This window comes from Rhinolophus sinicus, linkage group LG11 (assembly GCF_036562045.2).
Source record: "Rhinolophus sinicus isolate RSC01 linkage group LG11, ASM3656204v1, whole genome shotgun sequence".
In the NCBI taxonomy this organism is placed as follows: Eukaryota; Metazoa; Chordata; class Mammalia; order Chiroptera; family Rhinolophidae; genus Rhinolophus; species Rhinolophus sinicus.
The window spans coordinates 869,427-890,600 of NC_133760.1; the positions used below are offsets into that span (position 1 = coordinate 869,427).

A 21,174-nucleotide genomic window follows, 5' to 3' on the forward strand; every position below is an offset into this window, starting at 1 on the left:
TCTATTCCATTGGTCTATGTGTCTGTTTTTCTGCCAATACCATGCTGTTTTGATTATTGTAGCCCTGTAGTACAAGCCAAAGTCAGGAAGTGTGATACCTCCATTATTGTTCTTTTTTCTTAAGGTTGCTTTGGCTATTCGGGGTCTTTTGTGGTTCCAAACAAATCTGATGATGTTTTGTTCTATTTCTTTAAAATATGCCATTGGGATTTTGATGGGGATTGCATTGAATCTGTATATTGCTTTGGGTAATATGGCCATTTTAACTATGTTGATTCTTCCAATCCATGAGCACGGAATGTCTTTCCATTTCTTTGTGTCTTCTTCAATTTCTTTCAAAAATGTCTTATAGTTTTCAGCATATAGGTCTTTCACATCCTTGGTTAAGTTTATTCCTAGGTATTTTATTCTTTTTGCTGCAATTGCAAAAGGAATTGTTTGTTGTATTTCTTTTTCTGAGATTTCATTGTTAGTATATAGGAAGGCAGTGGACTTTTGTGCGTTGATTTTGTAGCCAGCAACTTTACTGTATTCGTTGATTGTTTCTAATAGCTTTTTGGTGGAGTCTTTAAGGTTTTCTATATATAGCATCATGTCATCTGCAAAGAGTGATAATTTAACTTCTTCATTCCCAATTTGGATGCCTTTTATTTCTTTCTCTTGCCTGATTGCTCTGGCAAGGACTTCCAACACTATGTTGAAAAGCAGAGGTGATAGGGGACATCCCTGTCGTGTTCCTGAACGTAGAGCAAAGGGCTTCAGTCTTTCTCCATTAATTATGAGATTAGCAGAGGGCTTGTCATATATGGCCTTTATTATGTTAAGGTATTTTCCTTCTATACCCATTTTATTAAGTGTTTTAATCATAAATGGATGTTGTATCTTGTCAAATGCTTTTTCTGCATCAATTGATATAATCATATGATTTTTGTCCTTTATTTTGTTTATGTGATGTATCACATTGATGGATTTGCGTATGTTGAACCATCCTTGTGCCCCGGGGATGAACCCCACTTGGTCATGATGAATAATCTTTTTAATGCATTGTTGTATTCGATTTGCTAGAATTTTATTTAGGATTTTTGCATCGGTATTCATTAGAGATATTGGTCTGTAGTTTTCTTTTTTTGTGCTGTCCTTACCAGGTTTTGGTATCAGGGTAATGTTGGCCTCATAAAATGAGTTAGGGAGTACTGTCTCTTCTTCAATTTTTTGGAAGAGTTTGTGCAGAATTGGTATTAGATCCTCTTTGAAGGTTTGGTAGAATTCACTAGTGAAGCCATCTGGTCCCGGACTTTTGCTTTTGGGAAGGTTTTGGATGACTGATTCAATTTCATTACTGGTGATCGGTCTGTTTAGATTTTCCAGTTCTTCATGGTTCAGCCTTGGAAGGCTATATGTTTCTAAGAACTTGTCCATTTCTTCTAGGTTGTTGAATTTGGTGGCATATAGTCCTTCATAGTATTCTTGGATGATCCTTTGTATTTCTGTGGTGTCCGTGATAACTTCCCCTTTTTCGTTTCTGATTTTGTTAATTAGTGTCTTCTCTCTTTTATCTTAGTAAGTCTAGCCAAGGGTTTGTCAATTTTGTTAATCTTTTCAAAGAACCAGCTCTTTGTCACATTAATTTTTTCTATTGTCTTTTTGTTCTCTATTTCATTTAGTTCTGCTCTAATTTTTGTTATTTCCTTTCTTCTGCTGACCTTGGGTTTTACTTGTTCTTTTTCTAGTTCTTTAAGGTGTAACATGAGGTTATTTATTTGGGAGTTTTCTTGTTTCTTGAGATAGGCCTGTAATGAGATAAATTTCCCTCTTAAAACTGCTTTCGCTGCATCCCAAAAATTTTGGTAGGATGTATTTTCATTGTCATTTGTTTCTATGTATCTTTTGATCTCTCCTCTAATTTCTTCTTTGACCCAGTCCTTCTTTAAAAGTATGTTGTTTAATCTCCATGTATTTGTGCTTTTTCCCACTTTCTTTTTACAGTTGATATCCAATTTCAAAGCCTTGTGATCAGAGAATATGCATGGTATGATTTCAATCTTCTTAAATTTGTTGAGACTGACTTTATGTCCCAATATATGGTCTATCCTTGAGATGTTCCATGTACACTAGAAAAGAATGTATAGTCTGATGTTTTAGGATGAAGTGCTCTATAAATGTCAATTATGTCCATTTCATCTAATGTGTCATTTAGGGCTACTATTTCGTTATTTATTTTCTGTTTGGATGATCTATCCATAGCTGTCAATGATGTATTTAAGTCCCCTAGTATAATTGTGTTTTGGTCAATTTCTCCCTTTAGTTCTGTTAGTAGTTGCTTGGTGTATTTTGGTGCTCCCTGATTGGGGGCATAAATATTGATGACTGTTATGTCTTCTTGTTGTACAGTCCCTTCACCATTATGAAATGTCCATCTTTGTCTCTTGTTATCTTTTTCACCTTGAAGTCTGTTTCATCTGATATCATTATGGCTACACCTGATTTTCTCTGGGTACCATTTGCTTTGAGTGTCAATTTCCAACCTTTCACTTTGAGTCTATGCTTGTCCTTGTAGCTGAGATGTGTCTCTTGGAGACAGCATATGGTTGGGTTTAGTTTTTGATCCAATCTGCTACTCTGTGCCTTTTTATTGGTGAGTTCATTCCATTTACATTTAGGGTGATTATTGATATGTGAGGATTTCCTGTCATTCTATCTTTAGTTTTCTGGTAAGGCTGTGTCTCCATTGTTTCTTTGCTTTTTGTTGTTGTCTATTATTTCTGTGTGGTGGTATTCTATGATGTTTCCCTCTGTTTCTTCTTTTATTTCAGTATATATTTCAATTCTGGATTTATTTTGAGTGGTTACCCTTAAGTTTATGTAAAAGAAAGTTTGATATTTAGAGTATTCCATTTTCTTCAGCACGCTTACTTTCTCCATTCCCATATTCCGGTTCAGGCCTTTACTCTCCCCCTTTTTGAGTTTTGTTTGCCACAAATTGTCCCTGTTGATGGTGGTCGAATAGCCTCCTTTAGTATTTCTTGTAGTGCAGGTCGTGTATTAGAAAATTCCCTCAGCTTCTGTATGTCTGGAAAGGTCTTTATTCCTCCTTCATATCTAAAGGATATCTTTGCTGGATATATTATTCTTGGCTCATGATTTCTCTCTTTCAATAGTTTGAATATTTGGTTCCACTCCCTCCTGGCTTGTAGAGTTTCTGCTGAAAAATCTGATGATAATCTAATGGGCTTTCCTTTGTAAGTTACCGTCTTCTTTTCCTCGCTGCCTTGAGGATTCTTTCTTTGTCGTTGATTTTAGACAGCTTCAATACAATGTGCCTTGGAGAAGGCCTGTTGGGATTGAGGTAACTAGGTGTTCTATTTGCTTCTTGGATTCGAGGGTCCAGTTCTGTCCACAAATTTGGGAAGTTCTCATCGACAATTTGTTTGAATATATTCTCTGTTCCTTCTCTCTTTCTTCTCCTTCTGGTATGCCCATTATTCTTATATTGCTCTTTCTGATGGAGTCAGAAAGTTCTTGTAAGTTCTTTCATTTCTTTTAAGTCTCAAGTCTCTTTCTTCTTCTATCTGTGTCATTTCCAGGTTTCTATCTTCGATGTCACTGATTCTTTCCTCCATCTGGTCAACTCTACTACCTAAGCTGGTTATTTCATTCTTAATTTCTTCTATTGAGTTCTTAATCTCCAGAAATTCTATTTGGTTCTTTTTTAAAATTTCAATCTCTTTCGTAAAATGCTCATGCTGTTCTTTGATTGAGTTTCTGAGTTCATTTAACTGCCTATCTGTGTTTTCTTGTATCTCGTTGAGTTTTTTCAGAACTGCAATCTTGAATTCTCTGTCATTTAAGTCACATATTTCTGTATCTTTAAGTGCCTTCTCTGGAGATTTTTCACTTTCTTTCTGAGCTATCTTGTTGCTTTGGTTATTCTTGGCGATTACTGGTTTACTATTTCTCTTCCTAGACATCTACAGGAGTGACTTCTGCAACAGGTTGATAGAAAGCGGTCTTTCTTTTGTTTTCCATACTTGTTGGTAGAATGTTTTATTATTTCTCCAACTGCAATTTATTTTTCTTCTCCCACACGGTAGTGCTGTTTTCTCTGCACTATTGCAGCTTCTCACACAATGGGGGGATTCCCTGGGAGACGGGCTTCTCCTCTGTTAATAGTTCGTCTAGGTCACAGGGCGCAGTGTCCCGGTGGGTATGCGGAGAGCTTTTGATGTTCCAAAGCTCTTCTAGCTCCTGATTCAGAGCCTGTATGTTTCAGCAGTTCTGTTTACTCCTGCAGGGATCTGCCCAGATAGGTGGGATCAGGGGCGGGGTGAGTTGTGAGAGGTGGCCCAGAGCAATGGCGGCGACCACCACCACAGCCGGTCCTGCTTCCAAGGCTCCCTCCCCTTTGCCAGAACCAGTTGGGCTGTGAATTTGTGTCTGCGGTCCACAGTTCTCAAAACAGCAAATTTTCTGTTGTTTTGATCTGACACTGCTACTGTTTCGCTTCTAGCACCAGGCAGGTGGGGGCGGGGCGAGCTCTGGGAGGGGAGGGAGGGGGCGGCTAGTCTCAGTGCCTAAGGCTCCGTTCTCTGTTCGGCAGTGCGGGCTTAAACCACCGTTTTCAGCCTTTTTCCCTCAGTCTTTTCTCCGAGGTCTCTGCCGTGAGCGTTGGGTTCAGCCATGTTATATGCTGTCCCCTCAGCCCAGTGGAGCCCTGGTGGAGCCCTAGCAGTCCGAGTTCTTCCCTCACTCGCAGCTGCGGTAGTTTCGGGAAGCAGCGAGCTCGGAGCACTGAGCTAGGTCTGCGTCTTGCGCCCGCGCGGCTCTGTCTCCGCGCACTTCTCCGTTTCCTCCTCCCCCCACTCGCGCGAATCTCCCACCTGTAGGTGATTTCAGTCAGTAGTGGGCCTCTTCGTCTTGCCTGTCTGCTGTGCAGGGAGTCCTTTGTGGAGTTTTGTTGTTTGATTCTTTGTAAATTCCAGGGGAGCTTTACAGAGGCTCACCTTACGCCGCCATTTTTCCGGAACAAGACCTCAAAACTTTCTTGATTTCTGTTTCTTAACCCTTCGCCACCCCTCCTCGTTCTCTCACTGCCCATGTTGCACTGGAAGCGACAGTCTTTAATTCACGATTTGATGGATCTTCTGACTATCTGTCTGGGAACGTATCACTATGTAGTGGACTTGGCCAATGCTTTTTTCTTCATTGACATTGCACCCGAGTGTCAAGAGCAGTTTACTTTTACTTGGGATGGGCGGCAGTGGACTTTTCAAGTCCTTCCACAAGGATACTTGCACAGCCCCACTCTCTGCCACGGGCTTGTGGCCCAGGATTTGGCACAGTGGGATCACCCATCCCCTGTGGCCTTGTTGATGGTATTTTATTAACATCTGATTCTCTTTCAGATTTAGAGCAAGCAGCTCCCTCTCTTCTCTGCCACCTGAAGTCATGTGGCTGGGCGGTGAATGAGGAAAAGGTCCAAGACCCTGGCTTATCTGTCAAGTTTTTGGGTGTTGTGTGGTCAGGTAAGACAAAGGTCATACCTGAGGCAATTATTGACAAAATACAGGCCTTTCCCCGGCTGACCACGGTCTCCCAACTGCAGACGTATTCAGGTCTGCTGGGGTATTGGCGGGCGTTTGTACCCCATTTAGCACAAATGGCAAGGCCTTTGTAATACATGATAAAAAAGGGGGCCTCATGGGATTGGACAGAGGCTACAGAGCAAGGCTTTGTTGCCACAAAACGGGCAGTGCAGCAGGCACAGGCTCTACAAGTAGTGGACCCCAGCCGCCCATTTGAACTTGATGTTCATGTAACCCAAGAAGGGTACGGATGGGGCCTCTGGCAACGGCAGGAGCGTCTCCGGTTGCCAGTGGGATTTTGGTCCCAGTTGTGGAAAGCAGCAGAAGTCCGCTACTCTCTAATAGAGAAACAGCTGGCTGCTGTGTATGCAGCCCTAGTGGCCACAGAAGCCATCACAGGAACGGCACAGGTGTTGGTTCGAACACCCTATCCTGTCAAGTAGTAGGTCTGTACATGGACACAGGGACCCAAACCAGGGGTGGCACAGAGCACCACCCTCGCCAAGTGGGGTGCCTACTCGGAGCAACGTAGCACCCTTAGTTCAAGCCTTTTGAGCACAGAGCTACAACAGATCCTGGGTGGGGCCTGTGGAGCTTGTAGCTCAGGCTGAGCCAAGCGCTCTGCCTAGAGGGGAGGACTTGGAGCCCTCGCCCTACAGAGAAGGACAGTCCCCAGTAGCTGAGGATGCCTGGTTTACTGATGGTTCTAGCCGAGGGGCTGCAGCCATTTGGACGGCTATTGGTAAGCAGCCCAAAACAGACACCATTTGGCTTGATACTGGGATGGGCCAGAGGAGCTAGTGGGCTGAATTACGGGCTGTGTGGATGGTAATCAGCCATGAGCCTGGGCCCCTGGTTATTTGTACTGACAGATGGGCGGTGTTCTGGGTATTGTGGCTCCCTACGTGGAAACACCAAAACTGGTTGGTAGGACACAGTCCACTGTGGGGTCAAGCCATGTGGCAGGACCTCTGGGACCTGGGGCAGAAATAGGAGGTGACCCTAATGCATGTCACAGGTCACTCTGCCTTAGTGTCCCCAGGTAATGATGAAGCAGATGCCCTAGCACGGGTCCATGGTTAGAATGGGCTCCTGCCACTGATGTGGCCCTTTGGCTGCATAGGAAATTGCGGCACGCTGGAAGCCGAACCATGTGGCAGGTGAGCAGAGGCTGGGGTCTGCCTTTGAAATGGCAGTAGATAGCAGATGCCTGCTATGACTGTGCTGTCTGTGCCCAGGACAGCCCCCAACGGCAGAGCCTCCCCTGGGAGACACAGCAGATTACACGAGGGAGGGTGCCCCTCACTTGCTGGAAAGTGGATTACATTGGACCCCTGCCTAAGACCCGCAATGCGATGTATGCATTCACAGCAGTGGACACTGCTACGGGGTTGATGTTTGCTTGGCTGTGTCTGGCTGCAGATCAGCGACACACAGTGGTCGCTCTTACATAGCACAGCTGTGCGCCTTCTATGGGCGCCACCAAGTCATTGAAAGTGACAGGGGTACCCGTTTTACGGGGCAAGAAGTGCAGCGCTAGGCTGCCAGGATGGATGTGCAATGGTTGTTTCACACCCCCTACAATCAACAAGCAGCCGGCATGATTGAACGATACAATGGCCTTTTGAAGCAAGGTCTCCTGGTGTCAAAACACCCTCCCACAATGCGTGACTGGGCCTCGCGTCTATGGGACGTCCTGAGAATCCTGAATGAGAGACCACGGAAGGGAGGGCCCGCACCAGTAGAAGCTCTGCTACATTGAACGGCCGCTCCCATTCAATTACAAGTTACCACAAGTGAGACTGTTAAAGCCAGGCTATGGCAGAAATGGGAACATTTTGCTGCCAGCACCCACATGCTTGAAAGCATGGGACCGGCATCAATGGACTTGGCCCTGGCAGGTCAAAAGCCCCCACTGTCGATGGTTGGGCCTGATAGCCCCATGGGGGGCCGGTTTGACTCATGATTTGCAAGTGACGCCAGGGGTGGTTGCCCAGTGGCCACCGCAAGTGACTGTGGTATACGGAGGTTCTGATGCCGGGATGATTTTGCAGGGAACCTATGTGCTGTCGCTATGGCCTATTATGGGTCCCCTGTTCTGTTACATGTTGAAACTATGCAAGGGACCTCAAGCACTGCCATAAAGGTCTGGTACTACAAACCAGAAAAGATGCCAGTGGCAGCAACCCTCCTTTCCCAGGACAAAAAGCTGGCATGTATCCTCCCAGATGGGAGGGATTTGCCATTGTTGGTTCCTAAGACTACTACTTCTTTCTGCCCGTAGGTGCCTATTAGCTAATACAGCACAGGGCCCCTTGTGGAAGTCTCTTGTTGAATAGATTGTGAGGCGAGACCCTATAGCAGTGGAGTGTGGGGACAGAGTGCCAGAGAGCAGTTTCCAGGCTCTCGGCCTCACGTGGACAGGTGCTGGTTCAGGTAGTAGATGGTCATCGGCTGTGACTGGTTGGCCATCAGCTGTAACCAGTTAGACAATTGGCCACTGATATAACTGCCAGGACTGCGTTGATTGGTCGGTTGGTTGGCAGGCAGAGAACTGGATGGTGGATTGCGTTGATCCTATTTCTTGTGTCTCACCTGGCTGCCAGCGAGACTGGGGCGCAGGAAGACCCCTTGTTGGGGTACTGGCGGATGTTTGCTTTTGTATCTCTAACCCAGCTGTCAGGAGAATATAGTGGTATGACTCCCCTATCTATGGCTCCATTGTTGTTCCTGTTTGGCCTCACCATATGCTGCGTCCACCTGCCAATAGCAGGACCAGAGACCCTGCAGGACAAATCTCATCTAAAACAAAATCATTAAAGAGTGTTTTAAAGGAATAAAGACTGTGTTGCCAATGTGATATGTTGGCAGATGATACATTACAGAATTGTACACTTGAAAGCTATGTAAGTTTACTATTCATTGTCAATGCAATAAACTTTAATAAAAAATGTGTTGCTATTATTTAATAAAAGTAGCTGATAGCTTATAAATATTCAAAAAATTGAGTATAGCGCAAAGTGTTTATAAAAATTATTTTATCTTTTGAAATAATATTTTGCTTAAATATAGAGCACTCATAACCACATGCTCATTTAATCACGTATCCTTGAAGTACATAAAGTCAGTACATAAGTGGAGATTGAAAGAAACATTTATAATATCGATTAAGTGGGTGAAGAGATATTTTTATGAGAGCAAGTGCCACAGAAAGACTTGGCCTAATGTGTACACATTATAAAGCTTTGTATTACTTATATTTTATAAATATGCATAAAGTTATTTGTGGTAAATAAATACAGTCTTATGTATATAGCAACAAGGAAAGGACGCACATACTTAAGGTCCATATTGTACCTATAATGTTTAGCATTTAATAGACTAAAAAGCTAGTATTTTCATAGCTTTCCAACTGGGTATCCTACACTTTACTAGGTACTCTGAGTAGATTGTAATTTAATTAGCAGTCAACAATAAGAAGATATGAAAAACCTCAATACTGCCTGAAATAAGTAAAATCCTAAACTGTGGAATATTTGCTTGAATTTGAGTAATATTAAGGAAGAGAATGATGAAGTTATATCATATGCAAACTTGGAGAATGCCAGAGGAAATAAAGCAGACATCTGACAGATGTGAGCAGGATGGCGGATAAGAGTTTTCTGCCATTGGGCCCCCATTCAACATCAATTCTGACAACCCAGATGAGAGAGTTCCTTTGTGGAAACCCGGATGTCTAGCAGAGAAGTTACAGCACAGTGTTGGAGCAAAAATTTGAGAACAGACCCACTAAATGGGACATGAAGAGCAGTTTCATTTGGAACCATGCCTGGTCTGGAACCAATCCTGGGCTGTGACCCCAAACCACCACCAGGTGGGGTTGAACCCAATCTTTGAAATCACCTCCAAGTCCATACTGACCTGGAAAGTGGCTCGTTGTCTGATTGGACTGAGGTGGGGCTGACCAGGAAGGTGAGGTCATGTTTGGTGGACACACAAAGCCCCATGTGAAGTATTTGCTGTAAAGTTGTCAGCAACACGTTGTTGTAGATGTGGTCACTCATGTAGGCTGTGGCCTTCACCTCCCTAATTCATCCTGCGCTCACCGAATTGTATGGAAAATAGTGATGGTTATGGAACAGTGTGGGGACAGAGTCCCAGAGAGAGGTTTCCAGGCTCTCGGCCTCGCATACAGGGGTGCTGGCTTGGGTAGTAGATGGCCCTCAGCTGTGGCTTGCTGGCCATCAGCTGTAGCCATTGGCCACTGGTGTAACTGTGTGGCTAAGTCAGCAAGCACGGATTGCAGTGAGCAAGTGGGGTCGGTTGGCAGTGAAGTGGCCGGCGGATTGCAGATCGTGTGGCTCCTGCTTCCTGTGTCTCCAACCTGGCCACCAGTGAGGATATAGTGGTATGACTCTCCTATCTATGGCTCTGTTGGTGTTCCTTTTTGGCCTCACCATATCCTGTGTTCTAGTGCGGGGAGCAGGACTAGAGACCCTGCATGACAAACAGGAAAGCACTATCCACCAGTGGTGACAATCAGACTCCAGTTGAGAAGAACCTGAACAGTATTCTGGAACATTCTGTGGTTTCCATCTTGAAGAAAATGTTCCACCATTGCCTAACTTGTAACTACCATCATGGATTTCATGAATTCTTTATTTGCAGCATTGATCGTAGGTATACATTCCTGAATAATGCATGGTGTCTCCTTTTTAACTGTAGGTAAATGGAATAATACTAAACACGTAATTTATTTTTTTGGATTTTTGGTGAAATTTATTAGTTTTTCTCACTTTTATTTACAACAGTATCTACATTCCAAAATAATAACAAACCATTATTACAATGCAAATACCACTAATTCAAAGACCAACGACCCACAGCCCCACATGACTGGGCTAGCTCCATAACCCCTCACTGGTGTGCACTTAATTTTAGAATCAAGGACTTTTAAGAGAAAGCTCTGAAAAGGTAGATGGCTAAAGATTCCCTGGTGTTTCTCTGAGACACTTTGCAAAATGTACTCTAGACATGTTTTATCACCATATCAGTAAACACATAGTTTTTAATCATCTTATTTATTCACCATCACATTTGAAGATGGGTGTACATGACCATGTGGAATTTTAATTTGTGCATTTTCACTGACAAAAAATATTTGACTTTTTAACATAGAACAGCGAATTCTCTCTCATCTTTTTTGGTGCATGTAACTTTGTCATGGTCTGTGGCTCACATCCATAACTCTCTTGTCAATGTCCTGTGAGTGATGCATATGTACATGTTTTCTCTATGGCATGGACTCGAAGATGTCGCTGTGTGTCTCTCACTTTAACCAGAAAAGTGTAATCCACTCTCTACATTGATGAGCGTGTAGTCTGCCCTCCCACCAGTAATGCACTCGAGTTCTATGGGCTCACTGTTCCCTCTCACCACTGACATGAGGGTTTCTCATTTGCATCTCATCTGCATGTGCTGGGATTGTGGTTTTGTGTTTTCACTGAAAGAGCGCCACGAAACTGAAGTGGAAATGATCATTACCCATAAAATGCAAGGCGATTCAGGTGCACTTTGGGGTTCTCGGAGCAGAACTAATGGTGTCCAACATTGGCTCGCATTGTTTTGTGCAAGTCAGTTCTGGGCATCACTCCCCTAGTTTGCATCAGGACCACACATGGACGCCGTGAAGATGGCCATGAACCGAGCAAGTGGCACAGCCATGAACCGGTGTCTGTTTTTGCATCTACACATTGTGTTTATTTACAAACTACAGTTGACATTCAATATTATTTTATTAGTTTCAGGTGTACAGCATAGTGGTTAGACATTTATATAATTTACAAAAGGATCCTCCCAAATTTACAAAACGATCCCCACCAAGCACCATATGTAGTCATCACAATATTGGTGACTGTATTCTCTGGACTGTACAAGGATCAGTGTTTTTAACTGGGTTTCTCAGAGGCAGTACAGACCAGGTGATCCCTTCAAACAACAATGTCTCGATTCCAAGTGGAGACATTTCTGAAGAAACTATACAGGTAGCATCTGAGGAAAATGACAGGCTTGGAGTTCAGAGAGAATGTTAGGACACCATTTTGGATCTCTCTCTCTCGGGCTAGCTCTTTGTTATGCCAACTTACAGATTTATTAAAATAGACTGCATGCTCTGAACCGAAGACTTGGAGAATCCATAAGTACATCAAAGTTTGGGTAATGAGAAATAAAGGGAAACATGCTCCATGAAAGTATAAGGAGGTGTGGACCCAAATCTGTCTTGTGGGGAAAATGCTGATGGCACAGAAATGGGGAAAATGAAGAGCCAGTCAGAAACCTCAGCAGTGGTCGGGAGAGAAAGTGGCAGAGTTTCATGGCAGAAGGGCCCAAACCTTGTCCCTGCCCGTGAACAGTGGGTCGTCCACCCGCAGCAAGCTGCAGACAGGTCACACAGCACATGCCCCACATGCTCGTTCAGAATGTCCTGGGCACAAGGATTCATCTCCAAAGCTGCACCACTCTGAACAGTGTGTTGTCCCCTCCTGTGGTCACATCCTGGCTGCATCGTGGGTTCCTCTTAAGCTGTGATGAGCTTGAAACAGCAGAACCCCAAGGGCCACCAGGATCACGCCAGCCACGCCCATCCGGATGAGATTCCCCACTGTATAGTCCTGGGGGTGGGAGGCTGGGAATTGTAGACACAGAGGTGAGCGCAGACCAAAATCACCCAGGTCCCCTGGATGTCCCCAGGGCACCTGCATTTCATCGACAGGACATGACCCTCAGAGCCCAGTCCCATGACTGAGGATTTCTCCCACTCAACCACTCTTGGGGTCTGACATGTTTTGTGATGGACTGATGGTGTCAGCTGCTCCTGAGAACCAAAAGAAAGTGGGAATGGATGAAGAGTTGATGCCACTCAAGCCTTTCCCCTGGGCTCTGAGTCCTTGTAACTTTCCATTTCTCATTACATAACTTACCAACCAGTCCCCTCACAACCTCTTTCTCTGCTATAGAAGGTCCATTCTGTTCTCATGGATTCTTTCAGTCTTCTTGTGCCTTTTGAATTTAGACTTTGCTTCTGAGTCATGTTGGAACAGAGTTTGGCTATGCCCCAAAAGCTCAAGATTGGCAAGGAAAATGGTCTCAATACAAAAATAATTGAGTTCCTGGGGCCGGCCCGGTGGCTCAGGCGGTTAGAGCTCCGTGCTCCTAACTCTGAAGGCTGCCTGTTCGATTCCCACATGGGCCAGTGGGCTCTCAACCACAAGGTTGCCAGTTCAATTCCTCGAGTCCTGCAAGGGATGGTGGACTCTGCCCCCTGCAACTAAGATTGAACAACGGCACCTTGATCTGAGCTGCCTCCCGGATGGCTCACTTGTTGGTTGGAGCACGGGCTTTCAACCACAATGTTGCCAGTTCAATTCCTCGACTCCCACAAGGGATGGTGGGCAGCGCCCCCTGCAACTAAAATTGAACATGGCACTTTGAGCTGAGCTGCCACTGAGCTCCCGGATGGCTCAGTTGGTTGGAGCATGTCCTCTCAACCACAAGATTGCCGGTTCGACTCCCGCAAGGGATGGTGGGCTGTGCCCCCTGCAACTAGCAACGGCAACTGGACCTGGAGCTGAGCTGCGCCCTCCACAACTAAGACTGAAAGGACAACAACTTGAAGCTGAACAGAACCCTCCACAACTAAGATTGAAAGGACAACAACTTGACTTGGAGAAAAGTCCTGAAAGTGCACACTGTTCCCCAATAAAGTCCTGTTCCCCTTCCCCAATAAAAAATCTTAAAAAAATAATAATAATTGAGTTCCTGCCATCTCTCTGTTTATTCTGTGACATCAGACCACATAAACTAACTCTTCTGGATATGGGAGCTTATATTTGTTCAATAGCTGAAGACCCAGGATCCATGGAGGAAGGGCATATATGTGTGTGTGTGTGTGTGTGTGTATGTGTGTATATATGAATTCAACCACACAGCATACGTTGTACTTATTACATGAAAAAATAACTAGGTTAGAAGAAGACAGGACAGAGCTGAACGGTGTCACAGTGAAGGTGGCCCTTGGAGCGGATTCCTGAAGAGCAGAAAAGGTCTTAGAGGAGCCATGTGAAGATCCAGAAAACACACTAAAATATTAGAGAATTTTTCCTAATACAACCTGAATGTAACCAAAAAATGGACTGAAATTCATAGGTCAATAGTGTCTCCTATCTATCTATCTATCTATCTATCTATCTATCTATCTATCTATCTATACATACATACATACATAGTTGACGTGCTTGCCTAAAAATAATTTGGGCTAAAATATAGATGTTTTCTTAAAGTGACATTCAAGTACATCTTACATTGTCATCATTGTTATATGACATTTGATGTTACATAAAATTGGCACACAATCTGAAAATAAACAAGTAAAATTTTAAATTCCTGTGGTTGACAGCATTATTATTAATATATCAGAGGAGATGAGTCGAAAACCCATGGAAAGTCGGAGAATCTGTGGTAAGTTAATAAATATAAAATTAATACAATTAAACTAGTATCATTGTTATATATACTTAATGAGTACTTAGATAATGTAAAGAATTTAAAGATCTTACTTATCAACCAATAACGTAATTGAATAACTCTTAAGTTGTGAGTGTAGACTATTTTATGAATGAAACTTCAAAATGTATCTGAAGTCAAAAGTAAAACCTCTAAAGCATCTTTTATAAGAAAACTTCCTAATAATGAGAAGTTATTCTCCGTAATAAGCATATATAGTGAATCTAATCCCAATGAAAATAAAAATAAAATTACTTATTTTTGAATCTTGAATCCATACAACAAATCTATTTCTAAGTATACATTTACAAGTGTTGCTTAAAAGTTCTCAAAACAGAGCACCAATGGACAAGTATGCACAGAAATGCAGACATGAATTGCACACAGAGTGTGGGGACAGAGCCAGGAGTGCAGTTACCAGGCTCTCGCCCTCACGTGGAAAGGTGTTGGCTTGGGTAGTAAATGGCCATCAACTGTGATTGGATGGCCATCAGCTGTGGCTAGTTGGCCGTCAGCTGTAACAAATGAGCCATTGGCCAACATATAACTGCCGTGGCTACACTAGCAGAAAATGGGAGCTAGCAAGAAGATGGCTGAGCTAGCAAGAGCTGATTGCAGAGAGGCGGATGCCGCCAGCGAGAATATAACGGTATAACTCCCCTATCTATGGCTCCATAGGTGTTCCTGCTTGGCCTCACCATGTCCTGCGTTCTTATGTGGGGAGCGGGACAAGAGATCCTGCATGACACCCTGCATGACACAGAGTCTGGCAGGAAGCCCCTGGTTACTCAGTGATCTGAGCACCATCCTGCCTTGGTCTCAGGTGACCATTGAGGGCATGGAGGTCTCCAGGTGAGCACAGGAGGCAATGCAGTGTGGAGCCCACAGGTGGGGATGCTTCTCTCTATAGGAGAAGGACCCGTGTGGGCTCCACCATCATCCACAGCAGATCCCACCTTGGCCTGAGCAGCCTCCTGTCCTGGTCTGAGAAGGCTCAGGGACCCCACATGTGTGGGTACGGGTTCATGTAATGGTCTCTGGAAATGTGAAACGGGAGCTGCTGAGGGAGTGTCCATTTGTCTTCTTGCCAACTCTCCCAGCCTCTCCTTCCCCATCAGCCTGGCATCTTCCTTGTCCTCCAATCAGGTGTGGGCACCAGATGCTACAATCGCAGCCCCCTCTTTCTCTTGCACTCAAGACATTCTCCAAACTTGTTAGGGCTTGGACACAGGGTCAACTGTACAGGGGTGTGTCATGCAGGGCAGCCTGCGGGGCCTCTGGTCCTGCTCCCCACATAAGAACACAGGACATGGTGAGGCCAAAAAGGAACACCCACGGAGACATAGATAGAGGAGTCATACCACTATATTCTCTCTGGCGGCTGGGTTGGAGACACATGCAGTAGTAGCCACAGGATCCGCAGTCTGCCATTCACTTCTCTGCCTGCCAACCAACCAACCAATCAACACAGCCCCACAGTTACATCTGTAGCCAATTGGCTAACCGGTTACAGCTGATGGCCAACCAATCACAGTTGATGGCCATTCACCACCCCAGCCAGCACCTCTCCACGCCAGGCCAGAGCCTGGAAACTGCTCTCTGGGACTCTGTCCCCACAGGTGTTAGCTTTTAGTAGAAAATTTCACAGATTCCGTATGGGACCAGGGGATTTCCTAATATTTGCTGTCTCCATAATATTGTGGATTCTGCTTGAAAGCTGAGCATCCAGGCCTGATGGATAAAAATCTCAAGCACCTGTCCCCTGTGTCCCTCAGCTTCTTCATCCATACAAGGTCACAATTACTGGACTAGCTAGACAGGCTCAGAGTGGGTGGACTAGGAGCAGATCTAGGATACCCACTTTTCAGATGTCCCAGAAGGTCAGAAATAAAAGGGCGCCTACAGGTCACGCAGGCAGCGCCCCCTTATTCACACAGGGAGTGTCTTCTCAGAGTTCAGCCTCCCAGGACACAGATGCAGTCCCACCTCCGGGGGTCCCTCCATGGGATGTGCCCCTGCTCCGGGCTGCTGGTGAGTAGTGATGCAGGAGACAACAGAAGTCAGTGGGTTGGACTTTTGTCCTGTAACTTCAGTCTAATCTCACTTTCTTTTAACTTCACCCACAGCTTAACTGCATCCCTCTCCCATCCTCTATCCTGCCTGAGACTGCAGGAATGGGGTGTCTCAGGGGTGGGAAGTCCCAGCCCATTTTGCCCCTTCACCAGATGACTCTCGTCTGTGTAACGCCCCCCATGCTCCAACTATTTCCATGATATTTCAGGGTTTCCTGGGGACACAGTCCAGTGAACACCTTGGAGCTCAGAAAGGACAGGGACAGGAGTTGCTTTCCTGGCACCTGTCCAAAATCATGACCTCAGGGACCACTGAGACCCCCTCTGCCAGGTGATCCCACTCATATATCATAAACCAAGTACGGGGAGGTGAGGGGCGGGAGCTGCCTTCTCCCCACTTCAGCCCGGCTGCTCCTCCACCAGGCTAGGCCGCAACATCTCCCTCTGCCATGTCTGCCCCTCTTGTCATCTGCCAGCCTCAGAGCCCCTGGCATGCTGTGACTCCCCCGGCATCTCTGCCTCACTAGCAGCCCCTGAAACACAAGCCCGTCCTTGAGTATTTGAGGGACGTTAGATCCTCTGAGAGACTCAGAACTGCCCTGGGGTGGTATGTGTTCCCTCTGAGCAGAGGTCCCAATGACTCACCAGCTGTAGGGATGGGCCCTCTGTGTGGGGGCCTGGGGTTTGCAGAGGGTCCTGAGGATGAGCATATGAAGAGGTGAGGAGCTAGGGCTGCCCCTGGAGTCCCCACCTTAGTCACACTTGTCCTATATCTGCCCTGTTGTGACCCCAAGAACCCTAGGCATCCCACCTGGAAACTCTTTGATTCCAGATGAAGGGCAGCGGTGAACAGGGGTGAGAAGACCTCTGAGGAACAGACCCTCTGGCTGACTTTCTCTCAGAGCCCCCTTCAATGTCATCCCAGCTCAGATATCTCTAAGTCGTGACCTCAAATAAATTGTAGGGACTCAGAGGGGACAGGACAGTGAGCTTCTCCCCTGAGATCAGGAGCTCCCGGGGGTCACTGGGGTGTGACAACAGGTAGGGGAGATGCTTTGTGAGCTGTAGCACCTGTAGGTTCTGCCATGGGCTGAAGTCACAGGACTCATGGAGAATTCAGCCTGGTCCTGCTGAGCTTGGGACTGCGAGGTAGGGTCTGTCAGGGAGCTGGTCTAGAGAGAGGAAGGGTGAGTGCCACCTTGTTCTGAACTGAGAGTCACCAGGCCTCTATTTCAGTATCCTTGTCTCTCTGTTTCTGTTTTCTCTAGGTTTCCCCTTTTCCCTACCCATCACTGTCTCTCTCTGTCTCTCCCTCCTTGGGGACCCCACACCCCTGGTCCCAGCCATCACTACCTGGGCTTCCCGGCAGGGGCTGTGCAGGTTCTGGAACCCCTACCAAACCTGTTGGCTCCTTACCTGCCACCAGGAGCTCCAGGGCATCACTGGGGTGTGACCACACCTGGAGGGTGTTCCTGTAAGAGCCATAACATCTGAACAACCACCTGTGGCTGGGGTTCACAGGGCCCACAGGGAACAGGGCCTGGGAACCCCCACTGGAGTGTCGCTGTGAGTCCAGTGTCCAGGGGGGCCCATGTTCTCCTTCCTTAGTCAGAATGAACCTGCCAAATTGCTCCTGTGAGGCACACAGGAGGGTCACATTCCCTCCTGAGGTCACAACAGGGCTCAGCAGGGCTGACAGGCTGGGTTTGCTGTAGACTCCTAGAAGAAGAGGAGGCAGAGTGTTAAATGGGGCTCACACCCCCCTCATACCCCCTAGGGCTGGGCTGTGAGAGGAGACACCCTGAGAGCAGACCCCCTTCCTGAGGGCAGAGGCTGAGACTGGGGCCCTGAGTGTCCTCTCACCTGTCACCACCAGCTCCAGGGGGTCACTGCGCTCTGACCAGCTGGTGGAGCTGAGATAGTAACAGCGATATCTCCCTGCAATGTGCTCTGTCATGTGTGTGATGGAGAACGTGGCCTTGTCCCCGGGCTCCAGTGGCTTCTGTCTGTCCCAGGGCTCTGTGCTTCCCTCTTTATCCACACGGAACACCTGGCCCTTCTGGGCCCCCTGACACCAGATGGTCACAGGGCTCCCCCAGGGGATCACAGAGCCTGGCTCAGCCCAGATGGTGGGTTTGGGGAGGGTCCCTGGATGGAATCAAAGGCTGGGTTACAAAACAGCCCCCACACTCAGTTCCCATCTGTTAACCCCAAACCTCCTAGAGCCCCCATCTGTCAACCCAGATCTGCTGTTCTCCATCTCAAAGGATGGGTCCTTGTCTCCAGTGAGGAGATGGGACCTGGGACACCTGGGGACAGACTCACCTGCCTGTACTCAGGTCCTCGGCCCCATGCTCAGTCCTGGAAGAGAGACCCTGTGAGAGATTTGCCCTGAGTCCTGAGCAGAGCCCTCCTCCCCGTGAGCCTCCTGAGCCCTGGGGCCTCCTGACTGACCAGGGCCTGGATGTGGGTGGGGTCCCTCCCAGACAGGGGCTTCCCTCCCCCTTGTCAATCTCACCAAGGCAGAGCAGGGCCATGAGGGTGGGGATCATGGCCTCTCCTTCGTCTGTTCTGGGCTGTGCAGATGGAGGAAAGCACAGAGCACTCAGGACAGACAGATGCACAGGGTGTGGTCACTTAGAGGCTGTCCCTCCCTCTCATGTGGTTGTCACGTAAGCAGCTCCACAGAAGAGGAACAACCCCTCCCCAGGAGGCTGGCTTCATTTCTAGGATGAAGCAGCAAATAGACCTGGTGACTTCCTGAGATGCCCCTTCCAGGTGAAATGACCCAGGGCACATCCTTTCCTGTCATAGCCTCTCCCATGGGGTCTCCTTCATCCTCAGCCTGTCTATCAGCACCTCCCTGTGGGGTCCTCACCATGGACCATGGTCACCCAGGCCCTGGAGAAGCTTCAGGAAGACACAGGTTCCTACTGCAGAGCTCAGATCAGCAGAGACACACGTTTACCATCTCACCGTGCAGTTCAGGGAGTGTTATTGTGACAATGAGCACAAAGGGGAAACACAGGGACACAGGGAAGAAAACACAACCCTTCTCCTGGCCCTAGAGAGTGAGTGGCTTTCTTCATATCACAGCCGTCTTTACTGACTTCCCTTTTTTCTTAGCAACAGCACCCACTCCACCTTCTTGGGAACAAGCCTCTGGATTATTGCTGCCGCTCAGTGCCACTCCCTCCTCGGGCACAACTGTCTTTCTGGTGCCATGACTTGTCCTAAAATTTATGGGACAGTAATTTGGCCTAGAGCTTTGATTTGTTGAGGAAAATTGGCCTTTATTTTAATATTTGTCTACTCCCTGTGTGAATTGAGCAGTAAAATTGTGAACAGATTTTATCCCAATTTTAAAAGTTATTTTGCATCTAAGTTTATGTGGGAACCCTAAGTATGATATTCTTCTCTTGAAATATAAGTTTTCAGATTTTCGTACTACCCTGTATAAATGTGTGGGAATGTGTTTGCTCCATCTTCTCAGAGAATACGTGAGGAATCATGAACAGAACATGGGTGAAATATGGATATTAATTGTCACCCCAATAAACTTTAATTTTAAAAAATCCATTCTGTTAATATAGAAATGATGAACGTGCTTTTAGACAATAAGGAAATGGTGATCTTAGTCACCAAGTGGCAAAGAACTTGACTGACCTGTTTTCTAATGTTTCTAGAAGACAGAACTTGTGGGCTATAAAATTGCATTATTTAGCTGAAGGGATTCCTAAGCAAAATGTTGCCATGGGTCATCCTGAGTGCTTATAGCAACATTTGAGAAAAGTGGATGAATGGAGGAATGAACTGTTAAGCCAATGGACCCAGAACTTAAAGATCTGGGAACTTCTGCACTGTCTGTATTGCCACAAAGGAGAAAGCATGCTTAGGGGAGAACTGTCAGCTGGGAAAGAGATGATGGGATTGTCAGAGCAGAAACACCACCTGTTTGAACTGAAGGGGGTGGAGATGAGACAAAAGGAATGAAAAGTGTCAGACTACTCAGATTCTACAGGACTGGATGGTAGAGACATCTGTCTGCAAACGTGTGTTGTTCTTCTTCAAGAAAAGGGAAGAATGACCCAAAACGTGATTCAGAGATCATCAGGGCTGAATCCTTGGTTTCAAAGGTTGGGTCATGGCCTTGGTTTCAACAGAGCAGATGGCCTCCATGAAAGCCTTGGGAGTAGGACCCCTACAGAGAGACGAAGGGGCCGTGCCACCCAGCTGAACCACGGAGGTGATGCTGCCACCCCAGAGGGTCTGGAGGGCAGAACATTGAATGAAGATCATTGTGGAGACTCTAGTGGAAGTTGCCTTGATGGCTATTGAACATGCTTGCAATCCATCACCCCTGTCTTTCTGATTTCTCCCTCTGGGAATGGGGGTATTTCTCCTATTCCGGTCCCAGCATTACATCTTGGAAGCACATAAGTTGTCTGGGTCACAGGCTCAAGGGTTCAGAGGAATTCTGCCTCAGAATGAGTCCTACCCTGAGTGTTACCCAAGTCTGATGCAGGCGACATGTAAATGAGAATTTGGATTTTAGACTTGATGCTTGATGCTGGAATGAATGGAGAATTGGGGGATTGTATAGATGGAACAAATGTATTTTGCATGGGAAAAGGACATCAATTTTGGGGGCGGGGGGCTCATGTGGTGGAACGTAGTGGCATGAATGTTTATGTCCCCCTCAAAATTTGTGGTGAAGCCCTAACCCCTAGTGTGCTATATTTGGAGATGGGGCCTCTGAGGAAACAATTAGGGTTAAATGAGATCATAAGGGTGGGGCCCTGATCAGATAGGTTGGTGTCTTATAAGAAGAGACCCCAGGGATTTCTCTCCTCTCACACACATGCCAAGGAAAGGCCATATGAGCAGAAGCTAGAAACAGCCGTCCATGACCCAAGGAAAGAGACCTCAGAGGACACAACCTTGCCAGTCCTTGATTT

At 46.3% G+C, this 21,174-nt stretch overlaps 1 protein-coding gene across 1 annotated transcript; it reads right to left on the bottom strand.

The window, feature by feature from the left end:
- Window positions 1-11,358: 11,358 nt before the first annotated feature.
- On the bottom strand, window positions 11,359-21,137 carry LOC109438638 (leukocyte immunoglobulin-like receptor subfamily A member 5). Its single transcript, XM_074315987.1, is given in 5 exon segments — window positions 11,359-12,267; window positions 17,633-17,935; window positions 18,080-18,364; window positions 18,542-18,577; window positions 18,735-21,137. Coding segments are annotated over 5 exon segments (795 nt in total). The 5' UTR covers window positions 18,769-21,137; the 3' UTR covers window positions 11,359-12,130.
- Between the last annotated feature and the right edge of the window lie 37 nt (window positions 21,138-21,174).